A 15,830-nucleotide genomic window follows, 5' to 3' on the forward strand; every position below is an offset into this window, starting at 1 on the left:
AGGCGGAGTAAACAGAACAGAATGCTGGGAGAAAGAAGCTGAGTCAAGGAGTCGCCATGATTCTCCTACCGGATACAGACGCAGGTTAAGATCTTCCCTGGTAAGACACCTCGTGGTGTTACAGGGATATTAGAAATGGGTTAGATCGATATGTAAGAGCTAGCCAATAAGAGGCTGGAACTAATGGGCCAGGCAGTGTTTAAAAGAATACAGTTTCCGTGTAATTATTTCGGGTATAAAGCTAGCCGGGTGGCGGGAAGCAGCCCGCTGCTCTTAGTACAACAATCTAAATAGTGGAGTAGTGATGTTTTATATTCAGTTAATTGGGGGAAATGGCAACAGTGTCTATGTGAAAAATCAGAGAACAACTATTGGTTGTCTGTTCACTACTTCTACCAAGTGAGTCCCAGGGATTGAACTTAGATCACCAGGTTTGGCAGCAAGCACCTTCACCTGATGAGTCATCGTGCTGGCCCATGTTCCGGTTTTTCCCTATTTTTTTCTTCTTCTTTCATGTGTATGAGTGTTTGTCTGCACATATATCTGGCCACAGGCACGCTTGATGTCCAAAAAGGCCAGAAGAGGGCAAAAAATCCCCTGCAACTGGAGTTACAGACTGCTGGGAGCCATCATGTGGGTGCTGGGAATCAAAGCCAGGTCCTCTGCTCAAGTCCAGTGTGGCTCAGCTAAAGAGCAACAAGCAAAGCAGGCCAGGATACAAGACTAGACTCTGTATAAATCCTAGATTAGCAAACAAAAGCCAGAGAAGGTTCAGGTAGAGGAGGGATGAATCCAGGAAATCAGTCTAGAGAGCCCATGTTCATAAGCTCATATGTCCCCAGCTCACAAAGCTTGCATTGAGAATTAATCTGTAAACTATAAAAAAAATAAACTAGAGCTGGTTTACAACTCAGGTATGGAATCTCCCAGTCACCTTTCCCATCAGGACCAGGGTAAAAGTACACTCTGGTTTCCCTAAAGTGCTAGGGAAGTCTCCGGCCTCCCATGGACAGCAAGCACCCTAACCACTGGCATATATGCTGCAGCAGCCTAGGGAAACATGAGCCTCTCCCATGAGCAAATGCTACCAGGGAGTTCAAGAAATCTCCAATGGCTGGGCATGGTGGTGCACACCTTTAATTCAGAATTTAGGCAGAGGTAAGTGGATCTCTGTGAATCTGAAGCCAGCCTGGTCTACACAGAGACTTCCAGAACAGCCAGGGCTAGGTACAGAGATCATGTCCCCAAAACAAACAAACAAACAAACGAAAACAAAAAGCAAATCTCAGATGCAAATCCCGCAATCACAGACTTTTAATTTGACCCTTAAGTGTTAAGAATTAGGAATTGTTGCACTTCCTAAATGACTTCTGTTGAAGAAAAACCGCCCTGAAATTCTGTCCACTCAGCACAAGAGCACAGCATGGCACAGACAGTGCAATACCTTTGCAGAAGCAGGAAGCTCCTGAGCCTGCCTACCACGGGGCAACTTAGACTGGCCATGAGTGTAAAGAGGAAGGCAGGACAGAAGGCAAGGTTAGCCAAGAGATAATTACACAGGCCAGTTAGAGTGCTGGGTCCATGTGCAAATCATCCAGACAGAGAAGCAGCAGCAAACAGGCTGCCAGAGCCTTTTTCACAGGCTGGACATGTCCAAGAAACGGTTCTGGTGTCCATGGTTCTAGCCGACTGATGGGCCCTGGATATACCATAGTTGTAGCCGACTGATGGACCCTGGATATACCATGGTTCTAGCTGATTGATGGGCCCTGGATATACCATGGTTCTAGCTGATTGATGGGCCCTGGATATACCATGGTTCTAGCTGATTGATGGGCCTTGGATATGCCATGATTCCAGTTGAGAGGTGGACCCTGAATATAATATGGTTCTGACTCAGACAGGCCTTGGATATGCCATACTGTGATTCTGGCTAAGACAAGTTCTGGGTATATTTAGAAAACACAACTGTTTTCTCATTAAAAAGAGGGAGAATAAGGAACCAGGGCAAGTGTGGGGTAGAACCAAACTGACAGTCTGAGTGTAAGATTCAAACACAGCCAGGTACCAAGCCAGACAAGGTCAAACCTGTCAGCTGAGTGACATCAAACCCCCTGAACCTTGACTTCCTATAGAAAAAATTTTGGATGACAAGAAGCAGCCCAAGACCCCAGAGACTGCAAGATGACTTGAGTGCAGCTAACTGTATGAGCCACCTCAGGAAAGAAGTCTTGCCACAATGTGACAGGGGCAGAGCAGGCACATAGCACGTGGCCAGTGTCACTTTAGCTCTTACCTTAAATCAAAAGCCAATGGGAATGCACACTCTGTAGTGCCCTGAAAGAATACTTGGGACAGCTGCTACCAGTACTAGCAACAATGCTGTGTACTCTGCAACCCAGGGTGGCAAACAAGATCCATTCATCAGCCAGTGTGACATATATGAAGCCCACAGTCCTTTCAGTGGGGACCTCTTAGCAGGCCACCCAATCCAGGGCACACAAACCCCACCCACTTAAAAAGATGACAGGAGGATAACAGGGAGAGAGAGCAGCTGGTGGGACTCTCACCCCTGCACTTCACTCCTCCACATGCTAATACCACTGCATCTCCCAGTTGAAAAACTGGCAACCAGCAGCAGTAAATGAGCAGGTTGCAGAGAAGGAGACAGGGCTGAGCTAGAGCAGCTGCAGCTAGAAAGACACAGAACTCCCCAGAGATCATTTCTGGGTGTTGCCATTACCTCCAGAAACAACACCTCCATTTACTAGCAACCTGGCAGCAGGCTTACACTCTCCTTCCCAACAATGACCATCACAATCCTCACATCCAACCCTGCCCAAGTCCATCATCAGCCAGTGCCCTCAGATCCCAGAGCATCTCTTCTAACAGGACAGCCACACATCCCTGCTATCCTAATCAGTCCTGTCCCCCTTTAAGTCTCTCTCAACCACCTGTTCCTCCACCCCAAATCCACCTACAATGGCTGGTCACACTCTGAAGCTTGGTACTGTGAGGAATTGGGACACTTTCAGCTCCTTGCTAGCCTCTGTACATGCCCTCCTCTCCTTTCAGCTAGCCCACCTATCCACATGCTCCCAGAGGAACGTACTGTGGCCTGCCAGACCTTCCCATGACTGATCCTTCAGTTTTCCTCTTCCTACATTTTCCAGGTGGAGCCCTTCAGCAGAACTGCTGTCGGATGAGGCACTCTGCAGCCATGACGTCTGACCTCTAGTCTCAATGTCTGGCACAATTCCACCCTCTGGTGACCTGTCTCCACCTAAGCAGACATCCAACAACATGCTGGTCTATGATGTTGCCATCACCAGACTCAGAGAGAGCCTGAATACTGTCAGCCTGTCCCTCCCATCCTGTTTCTGCACCATACTTTGCTCTCCTTGGTCTCTCTCACTAACTGCCATCATGACAGCCTTCCCTCACAGCTGGGGTAGCAGCCTCTCCTTCACAGAGAAGTTAGACGCTATCACAAGAGACTCCCTCAACTTCCTGTTAGTAAGCCTACAAAGGGACCTGCCTGTGCCCACCCTCTGATCCCCTTGTGTGGGGGTGAGGCACCCAAGCCTACCTGCTTCCTTGGGGACTTTATGTTCTCAGGACTAGTCACTCTGACCACTTCTCACCACAAGGTCCCATCACCGCCACACTTAATTGCCTAATTATTCTGCTTCTGGTTTTTCCTTTCCCTCTCTCCCACCCTATAGCTCTTCTCTACACAGCAGTCAGAAGAACTGTCTTAGAGTGTGTGACAGTTAATACTGTCAACTTGACGGGATCCAGAATCACATAGTAGACAAGCCTCTGGGCATACTTGAGAGACTGCCTACATTAGGCTGGCTGAGGCAGGAGGACCTACCTAACTGTGGGCAGTACCATTCTATAGACTGGAGTCCTGGTGGAGAAGAGAGAGACAGAGAGAAAGCTAAGCATCAGCAACCACTGCTCTCTGCTTCCTGGTTGTGGACATATGACCAGAGCCTCGAGCTTCTGAAACAATCAATGCACTAGACATCAAACCCGAAACAAACTCTTCCTTTCAGAAGCTGCCTGCTGCAGCAAGGAAGTAAACAATGTGGGAAGTGCCTCACAGAGAGGAGCCAATGGCCCTCATTTGCTCAGCTCTTTCCCATAGTACAAAGTAAGCTCAGCACGGAAGCATAATTCTTAGTTAAGGGAGCCACCTTAGGGTTGGCAAGAGACTTGAACCTAGAGTGGCTCCCAGGAGCCCAAGCCGAGGTCCCCAGTTAGTTCCTTGGGCAGCTGAGGATAGGGAACCGGAAATGACCCTAGCCTATAGCAATACTGACGAATATCTTGCATATCATCATAGAACCTTCATCTGGTGATAGATGGAGATAGAGACAGAGACCCACACTGGAGCACTGGACTGAGTTCCCAAGGTCCCAATGAGGAGCAGAAGGAGGGAGAACATGAGCAAAGAAGTCGGGACCACGAGGGGTGCACCCACCCATTGAGACAGTGGAGCTGATCTACTGGGAGCTCACCAAGGCCAGCTGGACTGTGACTGAAAAAGCATGGGTTAAAACTGGACTCTTTGAACATGGCGAACAATGAGGGCTGATGAGAAGCCAAGGACAATGGCACAGGGTTTTGATCCTATGCAATGTGCTGGCTTTGTGGGAGCCTAGCCAGTTTGGATGTTCACCTTCCTAGATATGGACAGAGGGGGGAGGACCTAGGACTTACCACAGGGCAGGGAACCCTGACTGCTCTTTGGACTGGAGAGGGAGGGGGAGAGGAGTGGGAGGAGGGAGAGAAGGGTGGGAGGAAGGGGAGGGAAATGGGAGGCTGGGAGGAGGTGGAAACTTGTTATTTTTTTTCTTCCTTTTCTCAATAAAAAACAAAAAAACAAGTAAGCTCAGAATCCTTATGGCTGCCAGGCCTCTATGATTTGACTCCAGTCACCCCTCTGGCCTCCCCATCCACGATAACTCTGGATACCACCCTCCACCCCAACCATATCCCAGGGCTCTCCTTTAGTCCTAGGATCACGTTACCATTCTAAAAGGCCTCTCAGCATCATTAACAACTGCCACCTGGTAGCACCCTGCTCCGAAGCTCCCTAACCCTTTCTGTTTCACTCTGGTTTCCTCTTCTCATCTTTCTTCAGAGTGCTGGTCACCCTTGACACACTATGTGTCAGCTCCTTTACACCCGCTTCCCCAGCAGGGGAGAAACCCTACGACAAGCCCGTCCACAATGCCCACGAGAATGTACAGCAGACAGAAGCAGGCCCTCTGTGTGTGCTCAACACCTGTGCAAATCATTCTTTTCCTTTCCTGTATTATTTAACCTCTCCCTCTGTGGATCCCTTTTCAATGACATTTAGAAAATTCCAAGTGTCTAATGGGACCAGAATTTATCCCTAGTGCATGAACTGGCTTTTTGGAGCCCATTCTCTATGGAGGGATATCTTGCTCGGCCTAGATATAGAGGGGAGAGGCCTTGGTCCTGCCTCAAAGCGATGTGCCAGACTCTGTTGACTCCCATGGGAAGGAAGCCTTACCCTCTCTGAGGAGTGGATGGGGGGGGGGGGGGTAAAAGGTGGGGGGAGTAGGACGAGGGGAGGGAGTGGGAACTGGGATTGATATGTAAAATGAGAAAAGATTATTCTAAAATAAATAAATAAATAAAAAGAAAAAATTCTAAGCATCTTCTACCTTAAAGAAAGAAAACTAAGTCGGGTGGTGGCGGCATACACCTTTAATCCCAGCATTCGGGAGCCTGAGAAAGAACCGTCACAAGTACCAGGCCCACCACCACTAACTACATAGCAAGATTGCTTCAAAACCAAAGAAAAGAATTAAGCCTTCCATGGGCCACCCTCCCCCTGACAGCAGCCCAAACAAAGCCTGCGCTCACTCTATTTCCTCATCTCCCACACTTACTTCTGACCACAAGGATTCCACCTGCAGCACCCCACCCAACAGTTCAAGAGGCCACCGGTGACCACATGTCCCTAACCTGATAAGCATGCTTCCAGTCTCCATCTGACTGGCCTCCCTCAGCACCCAGAATTTTTCTCTGCATCTGCCCTGTGCTTCTCACCAGTTTCTGCTCTAGCTCCCTCTGCCCAGGCAGGAAGAGCTGGAGGTCCTCACACTAGGCCCCCACCCACAGACTCCAGTCTCTAGACCAGGCCTCTTAGGGATCTCAGGCTTATCTATGCAGTCACTTCCTTGATTTCAGGTGTCTAACAGGATGATGCTAGATATAGTTTGTATATAGCATGTCCTCCAAAGGGCCAAGTTTTAAAGACGTGGTCCACAGATGGTAGAGCCAAACACCGAGAGGTGATTAGCTCGTGAAGGTGCTAACTGCACGATAGGTTAATCACTGGTGAGTTCATCCATCAAAAGTGGGCCTGGCTGGAGGCCAGTGGAGGGAGTGGATCACTCAGGGATGTGCCTCTGAAGGCTGGCTTCTTCCTGGTGCCTGTTTCTGTTTCTCTCACCTTCCTGGCCAGCTCTTAACCCACCACATCCTTCTACCCTGATGCTCTGCCTCACCTCGGACCCAAAACAATGAAACTAGCCACAAACGGTCTGAAGCCTCTGAAACCATGACCCAAAGTTTTCCTCCTTTAACCTATTCCTCTAAGACATTTGCCACAGCAATGAAACACTGACTAATGAAAGTCCAAAGGCAGATCTGGGTTCCAGCTCAGATGAATCTACCCCCTCTTCCTGCCCATATGGTCTTCCCTCTTTCCATCTGATAGTTCAGATCACTGAGTCAGCAATCTGGAGCTGGATGAACAACTCCAGTTCTTATGCCCTTAGCCAACTCGTCATCAGATTACCTTAGCTCTACTTTTCAGGCAGGCCAACAATCCATCCACTTAGCTCTATTTGCATTGTCATCAGCCCAAGCCACCCACCCACTCACCAACATGATGCTAACTGCCTCTTAGTTGATCCCAAGCAATCCCTTTACCTCTCTGTAATATGTGAACACTGGTCAAAGAGACTTCAAAACACAAGCCTGACTGTGCCAGCACATTTCCCGTTTCGGGCTCTTCCATGTAACCCCACTGCTTTTGATCATGATCCTATGGGTCTCTGACCAGCCTCTCCTGCCTTACTCCCAAGTATACTGTGCCTCAGCCGTATGCTGCTCTGTCACAAAGCCTTTTCTTAGGCTGGTCCCTCTCCTGAAGTACCTCCCACCCAACCTCTGCGTCTGCATTCATCATTCAGATCTCACTCAAGACAGTGTCCAGTGCTCTGAAACGGCAGGCTTCTTGCTAGCATGGCCCAGAGGGTGTGACTCTGACTGCACCAGAGCACAGTTTATTTTATTCCCTTGTTTATTTTACTCCTCTGGCATCATGATCCCAAGACATCCCTCTAAACGAAAGTCAGACTGTCTGGACAACAGACGAAAACAAAATAAACTGCAACAGATATGCAGAGACAGCTCCCTAGCACTGAGGGGAAAAGCCTTTTTTGTTTGTTTGTTTGGAGACAGGGTTTCTCTATGTAGCTTTGGAGCCTGTCCTGGAACTCACTCTGTAGACCAGGCTGGCCTCGAACTCACAGAGATCTGCCTGCCTCTGCCTCCTGAGTGTTGAGATTAAAGGTGTGAGTCACCAGTGCCTGGCAGTGGAAATCCTTTACATCCCATCACAGAAGGCCTGTTCTCCCCATAAACCATAAAACCTATAATGCACGCTAACTAAGACTAGCCTGGCAGAAAGAGCCCAAGAGTGAATCAGCAAATGTGAAACTATTTTCTAAGCTAACCTCATTGGAAAGGAGACCAAGCAGTCTCCTGGTGGGTCACTTGCACCTGCAGAGAGCCATGATAAGGAAACCCGCCAGAGCTACTTAAGACTTAGCATCCTGTGATTAAGCACACGCTCTCACAGGTCTGTTCTTCTCTGTAATCGCCCTAGCACTGCCTTAACTCTTCCAAGATTTACAAGTACAGATCACAGGTCTGGATTCATTCGCTCAGCCAGAGTCCTGAGCTCTACAGACCAACTCATGAGTCAGAAGGGTGAGCACCCAGGTCCTCCTCCTTGGCCACACAGGCCTGAGAAACAGCAGGTCACCACCTGCTCCTGTCTGTGCCCCTTCTTCATGGCACTAGCTGCGCTAGCACACTTCAGCCGGCTCAGTAGATATTCTCATCTCAGAAACAAGGCACCAAGAAGCTAGATTAGCTTACTTGTATAAGCAAAGGGTCAGCCTTTCCCACCGATCTTGACATACATTTTAATTACCAACACAACACAATGTTCAGCTGCTGTTGCTCTAAGGTGAGCTCCCTCCTGGAAATGCTATAAAACTTTTCAACAAAGAGTAATCTGCAGGAAGCTGGGGAGATGGTTCAGCAGTTAAGAGCACATTCCACTCCTGTAGAGATATGAGTTTTGTTCCTAGCACCCACCCATGACAGGCACCTATAACTCTTCTTCCAGGGGATCTGGTAATCTTGTCTAACTTTCACAGGCACTTATACACATACATGTGCACACACAATAAAAATAAAATAAATCTATTTTTTAAAATGGAAGTTTATATTTTAAGTTATTTTATTATTTTGTATGTATGGGTTTCTGCACACAATGTATGTGCAAGGTACTGAGAGCACATCTGATCCCCTGGATCTGGAGTTACAAATGACTATGAGCCACCCATGTAGGTCAAACCCAGGTCCTCTTACAGTCTGTGGTTTTAACCAATGAGCCACCAATTCAGTTTCCTATGTTTTGGTTTCTTTTTTCTTTTCTTTATTTCTTTTTTCTTTTTTTAGCTTTTTGTTTGTTTGTTTTTCAAGACAGGATTTCTCTATGTATCCTTGGCTGTCCTGGAGCTTGCTCTGTAGACCACACTGGCCTCAAACTTACAGTCTGCCTCTGCCTCCTTAGTGTTGGGATTAAGGGCAAGCACTACCTATCTTGGTCTTTTTGTTTGTTCAGTTGTTTGTTTTAAAGAGTAATCTGTAGAGGCCATGAGCCTTGCCAGTTCAGGTTTTGTTTTGGTTTTTGAAGACAAGGTTTCTCTGTAGAGCCTTGGTTGTCCTGGAACTCGATCTGTAGACAAGCTGATCTCTAACTCAGAGTTCCACTTGTCTCTGCCTCCCAAGGGCTGGGATTAAAGGTTTGCACTACCACCTCCCAGCTTCCAGTACAGTTTTTAATGTAGTATATCACTTGTAGACAAACTTCCTAATCCAAACACCAGAATTTACTAAAATTGAAGGCTTTGTTCTAAACAGTTTCAATTAGTTATTCTATTTTTGGATTTTGAGATAAAAGTTTGTCATAGAACCTGGGCTAGTACAGAACTCACTCTGTAAATCAAAATGGCCTCAAACTACAGCAACCTTCTGTTCTGGCTCTCAAGTTTTGGGATTAGAGGTGTATACCCTGATGCATCAAATGTCATTTCTGAGACAGAATCTCAATAGATAGGAGAGCATGGCTTCCAACTCATGATATTCCCACCTCAGCTTCCAGAATACTGGAATTACAGGTATATGCTATATTAAGCAAGCTGCAGTATTTTTAACATTTTTCAAATTTCACGCTTAAGGTTCTTCCTAACAGTGACAAGAGGATTTTTGTGCTGTGAATAGGACTTCGCACATGCTAGACAAACACTGCACTGAGCACATCTCTAGGCCTAAATACTGACTATTCCTACACAGCTAGAGCTTATAAATATATCTGGTAACTGCTTCTTCTGAATGACATTTAAACAAGCTCAACCAACAAACCAACAGACCCACCCACAGGCCACCTCTCCTTCGTCCTCTTCACAGTACAGCTAACCCTGGAGAAAGCCCTGCTTGTGCTTACTATCTCCCCATCTCCTCCCACACCTCCTCCCACACCAGTCTGCCTTTCCCCTGCAGTGTGCCACTCAAATAGCTCAATGGATGGCCACTCGTGACCCACAAGTCTCTAAACTCTGGTATTAAACAGAGAAATCAGCATGCCTGAGACTGGACTTCATCCTCCACAGGTTAAATAAATGGGAGCTGCAGCTTCCTTTGTCCACCCACTGTGTAGCTGTGGGCAAACCACTCTCTTTTGTTTCCCACTGCACAGGTATCCCAAACAGTCATCATTCTGTAGGACAGAGCTCAATGTGGCTGATGCAGACAGACATCACGAATCAGAAAAAGCTAGCTCAATGATGCTCATATGAAACCACCTACCAACACAACAAAGACAGAGTAAAATGCTACAGAGAGAAAAGATTTTTTTGTAGCATATGCCTTTAATCCCAGCACTCAGAAGGCAGAGGTAAAAAGATCTCTGTGAGTTCGAGGCCAGCCTGGTCTAAAGAGTGGGTTCCAGGACAGCCAGAGCTACACAGAGAGAGACCCTGTCTCAAAAAAAAAAGAAAGAGATCATTTTGACCATAAGCTTTCAAATGTATCTCAGAATTCAGCTACAGAAAACAATCTCTTCATTGAAACGTCACCAGTGTAAGACTGTTTTCAAAGACACGTAACTACAGAGTCAGTTTTATATGAAAAACAGATACACATTTGTTCTTAGATTTTCACGATGACTGAGCATGACAGTTAGCATTTACAGAACACCTTGACCCTTTCATAGTACTTTCTGCATACTAAATTATTAAATAGTCTATCTCTCACACATACACAGAAGGGAGGATCGTTAGGATGATCCAGTTAAACTGTAGATAAATCTTTCCATATTCAATTTAAAAACACTTAAGATTTTTTTATTCCTTTTGGTCAACCTTCCAAATGTCATACAATTTAAGAACAGAAATATAGAGACATCATCGAGAAAGGGGCCCTAAGTAAGACAATTATAAAAGGAAGGCTTTAAGAATGGCATTAAATTCTCCAATTGAGGGCTGAAAGGTTGGAGCTTATTAACGCAATCCAGGCATCATTAAAGAGTCAAAGCAACAATGTCCCTGGGTGAAGAATACTCTCACAGGCTCTTGTTTTCTCCTGACAGAGTTAGAAGGACACCACCCCCAATTTGGATCGCCATCTATGTGTTTGATATTTAGAGAGATGACTCATTAGGTCACTCCAATCTTGTTCCACCTGATCATCCCTGCTTTTATAAGATACAACTCCTGTCTTCACTGCACTTAGCAAGTTAACGCTGTACCAAGCATAGCCTATCCATCTTGTAATCACATATTTTTAGAAAAGATTTATTTATTTTTACTTTATTTGGATGAGTGTTTGTCTACATGTAGATATGTATACCATGTGTGTGCCCACAGAGGCAGAAGAGGATGTTAGATCTCTTGGCACCCATAGTTTGTTGTGAGCCACCATGTGAGTAATAGGACTAGAGCCCAGGTCTGCAAAGGCAGTCCGCATCCTAACACTCCTTAACAGCTAAAGCCAGCTCTCTGGTCCCATAATTACATTCATTTATTTTATCTACAAACCAAGCAGATCAATAAGTGACTCCTGAAAGACCTAACCAAGGCTAAAAGCACCACATCAGGGTGCTTAGATTCTGAAGTAACAATCACGGCAGCATGCATCTGCTGAGCATCCAGCTAACTTCACCTTAACAGTAACCCTGGCAAATGTGGAAGATTAAGACCAAACATGGCAAGTAAAGGCAGATGATTTGAACCCAGATGATCTTGAATCCCAGAAGGCTCAGAGCTTCTCACAGACATGAGATACAGCCCTGAAACCCTAACACTGCCTCCCATCCTCCTCATCCCACTGTAACAGGCAGGAACCTGTCACAGAAACAGTTTCTGGTAAGGACTCTTTACCATCTAAGCACTTCAGCTTTCATTGGTCACTTACAGTTCTTACCAAAATTAATGATAATCTACACATTATCTTTAAAAAATATTATACTTTTTGGGGTTGGAGAGATTCAGTGGTTAAGAACACTGGCTGTTCTTGAGGACTGGGGGTTCAATTCCCAGCAGCCACATGGTGGCTCACAACTGTCTTGTTCTATAACTCCAGTTTTAAGGGATCCGACACCCTCACACAGACATACATGCCAGAAAAAGACCAATGCACATAAAATAAATCACTTTTAAAAAAGTAAAGCAAGGGAGCCTAGGCAGTTTGGATGCTCACCTTACTAGACCTGGATGGAGGTGGGTGGTCCTTGGACTTCCCACAGGGCAGGGAACCCTGATTGCTCTTTGGGCTGATGAGGGAGGGGGACTAGATAGGGGAAGGGGAGGGAAATGGGAGGCGGTGCGGGGAGGAGGCAGAAATCTTTAATAAATAAATAAATAGATAAATAAATAAAAGTAAAGCAAGAGGGGGCTGGAGAGATGGCTCAGTGGTTAAGAGCATTGCCTGCTCTTCCAAAGGTCCTGAGTTCAATTCCCGGCAACCACATGGTGGCTCACAACCATCTGTAATGAGGTCTGGTGCCCTCTTCTGGACTGCAGACATACACACAGACAGACTATTGTATACATAATAAATAAATAAATAAATATTTTTTTTTAAAAAGTAAAGCAAGAGAAAAAAAATCCTGCTTTAAAAATAAATAAAGCTGGGAAGTGACCTTTAATCCCAGCACTCAGGAGGCAGAGGCAGAGGTAGGCGAATCTCTGTGAGTTCGAGGCCAGCCTGGTCTGCAGAGTGAGTTCCAGGACAAGCTCCAAAACTACAGAGAAACCCTGTCTTGAAAAACAAAAATAAACAAAACGCATTATACTTTTTACCCACTTCCACTTCAGTCATTTTTCCTTATTTCTTCCTCTTTTTTGTACATACATGTGATACACATTCAGAGTATGCACGGTCATGTGTGGGAGTGTATACTCTCACCCTTGGGCACGGAGGCCCAAAGTTGATGCTGGATTTCTTTCTTGATTGCTCTCCAGTTCCCCAGGCAGTGTCTCCCACTGAACCTGAGCTTACCAATTCAGCTCGTTAGCTAACCAGCTTGCCCCAAGAACTCCCTATCTCTACCTCCCAAGTGCTTGTGCTATAGGCAGTCACCACACCTGCTTGTCTTATATACACGTGGGTTCTGGGGAGCTGAACTCTGGTCTTCACACTCATGCTGCAAGCACTTTATATACTGAGCTCTCTTCCAGCCCCACACATTTCTCTTCTTAAATGGAATTACTTAAACCCAAGACAAGGTCTTGAGATACAGAGTGAAGGAACACCACATATGCTGTGATGTTTTTACTGCTTAGCCGGGCGGTGGTGGCGCACACCTTTAATCCCAGCACTCGGGAGGCAGAGGCAGGCGAATCTCTGTGAGTTCGAGACCAGCCTGGTCTACAAGAGCTAGTTCCAGGACAGGCTCCAAAACCACAGAGAAACCCTGTCTCGAAAAAACCAAAAAAAAAAAAAAAAAAAAAAGAAAGAAAGAAATAAAAGCAAGTCTTTTCACTAACTATACACATGGCTACTCTCTTAAAGGATGGTTCCCTTAAAGCAGTCCTGTGTGAATTCCCTAATCACTGGTAACAAGGAGCCTTCCCTCCATTTTCACATAACCCATTGAGCCATTTCTTACATACATATGTGTATGTAGTGTGCATGCATGTATGCACGCTCACATGTGGACACACATGTAGAGTAATTCAAATGTGCATTTCTACATCCTGACTTGCAAAAATCTGAACTTCTAAATAAAAACATGATCCAAGAATATCTAATAATGCACCAATGCTATGGCCCACGGGATGATTTTATAAGTAGGTCCTAGCAGTGTGATATTTGATGTTAAAATTTCTAAACAGGAAATTAAAACTATGGGTAGAATGGAGTCCAGGCAGGTTTCACCCTGAGGCTCCTGCCATTATAACTTACAGGCTGCTTTTCCAATGCTTCTACATTTCCAACTCTCAGCCCTGCTTTTTGAAACAGAAAAGCTTCAGTAACTGCCTTCGATAGAGCCCGAATTCCACAAGATTAGCTGCTTCTGGATTACACAGGCAGCAAGCACCTCCTCCCAACAACAACAGGACTCACAAATGTTTCCCACAAGGCCTAGACCTTCCACAGGGAAGTGCAAAGATCCCAAATCCATTCCGAGGTCTCAAGTGAACGCTCTCCTTGCACCAGAGAAATTTGACTGTAACAGAAAAGCAGCCTTTCTATTTGCTCAATGTGTTAGGAAAACAGTCCCTTTAAAAAGATCCCCACAGATAGCCAGGCACACACCTTTAATCCCAGCACTTGTGAGATTGGGGCCAGCCTGGTCTCCAGAGTGAGTTCCAGGACAGCCAAAGCTGTTACACGGGGAAACCCTGTCTCTGAAAACAACAGCAGCAGCAGCAGCAGCAGCAGCAGCAGCAGCAGCAAAGATCCTAACATGGAATTGCACAGGCCTTAGGGTGGTGAATTAGTAGGAAGACAGATCTGGTCAAATGTTCTGGTGCTTTCCACCCACAACTTTTCCTCTCGAAACTCCACATGGTAGACAATGGCTTGCTTTTTAGAAGTGGGCTCAAACGTCACATCAAATCTAAAGCAGATCTCGGGTCCTCTGGATCACTTTCGGCTCTTTTATCTCAAGGCAGTAACTGTTAGTATTGTTTTGTCTGCGCTCCCAGAACGTAAGCGCCACAGGAGTCAGCAAGGACTCCATTTCCCCATCATGGCCATGTCCTCAGTGTCTGGTACACTAGCACTTGATAAGTAACTAAGACGGGAGACTGATGCTGGTGTTAACTACCAAGCTTTTACCTAGTTAGACGCTAGAGACATCTCTTTCCGTAATCCATGGGTCCATTCAACAAGCAAATATTTACTGAGAAACTATTATATGCCAAACACTGTCAGAGGTGCACAGGGCACCGCACTGAACAAATCAGACAAGTATCTTTGCTGGGCAGAACCTTTATTTTAGGAACCCGCCCTAAAATGAGGCGATGTCTTGCACACTGTCCAGTGCCTAGAATATAGATCACCCTGCACGCCTTCGAGGTGAAGAGCTCAGAGTCCGGGTGTTCTCCAGTGGGACATTTTCAAATTAAGCCTCTGGGGCTCCTCAGCACCAACTGGGCAGCTCTCTCACCTGCTCTGCTCGCTCACGTGGGAGAACCCCAACCAGAACAGCCCAGGTAAAGGAAAAACTTAAAAGCAAAGGCGACTGCTTTTGAGGACTTGGAGATGGTTGAAGGGAGGAACCAGGAAACGGGACAAGAAGTCGTGGCAAGGCCCTAGGCAAGGAGGCTGGAGAACCAGCTCTGGCTGTCACCAAGTTGCTAGGTGACCTTGGGCCAGTCTCTGCCGCCCCGACACCAGCTCCCCCAGGACAGGAGGCGGAAGAAGCCGGGAGGGTGGGATTCGGGTTGGGGAAAGCGGAGGCCAGCAGGGTAACGGCCGGCGCGGGGAGACCGGTGCGGGCCAGGCCGGGGCGGCTCACTCACCGAGCGCCACCTGGCAGGCCCTACGCAGCTGGGAGTGCTGGGGCCGCTTCACCTCCTTGTCGGCTAGGATCTTCTCCAGGGCCCGGGACACGAACATGCTCTTGGTCTGGCTTTCCTGCATGGCCCCGGCCGGCGGGGGCCGGCAGCCCCGCAAGCCGGCGGCACGAGCGAGCAGGAGAGCGAGGCTGAGGGACCAGGCGTCCCGGCCGGCACTGGCCGCGTCCGTGCGCGCCGCCCTGTCAGGAAGAGACGGCCCGGCCCCACGGCGCCGCCATGTTGAGGCGCGTCACGTGACCACGTGACGGGCGGTGTCGCTACGTCTGTGCGTCGGTCGACCCTATGACCCCAAGGGCGGGGGCCAGCCCGGGGGCGGGGTCAGGATAAGGGCAGGGCTCTGTGGGGGCGTGGTGGGTGGGTGGGTGGAATGTAGTGGGTGGGGCCACGGTGGGCGTGGTC

At 47.3% G+C, this 15,830-nt stretch overlaps 1 protein-coding gene across 2 annotated transcripts in view; it reads right to left on the reverse strand.

Moving 5' to 3' along the window:
- The window catches only part of Arfgef2 (ADP ribosylation factor guanine nucleotide exchange factor 2), an 83,060-nt gene extending 67,406 nt beyond the window's left edge, over positions 1-15,654 (reverse strand). For both annotated transcript variants that reach the window (XM_041670220.1, XM_041670219.1), the window contains exon 1: positions 15,375-15,654. In XM_041670220.1, the coding sequence (XP_041526154.1) occupies positions 15,375-15,495 (121 nt within the window). In that variant the 5' untranslated portion in view covers positions 15,496-15,654. The remainder of the gene's footprint in view (positions 1-15,374) is intronic.
- Between the last annotated feature and the right edge of the window lie 176 nt (positions 15,655-15,830).

Source organism: Microtus oregoni, unplaced genomic scaffold (assembly GCF_018167655.1).
Source record: "Microtus oregoni isolate MIOR12 unplaced genomic scaffold, Mior012 000020F_ref0000438, whole genome shotgun sequence".
In the NCBI taxonomy this organism is placed as follows: Eukaryota; Metazoa; Chordata; class Mammalia; order Rodentia; family Cricetidae; genus Microtus; species Microtus oregoni.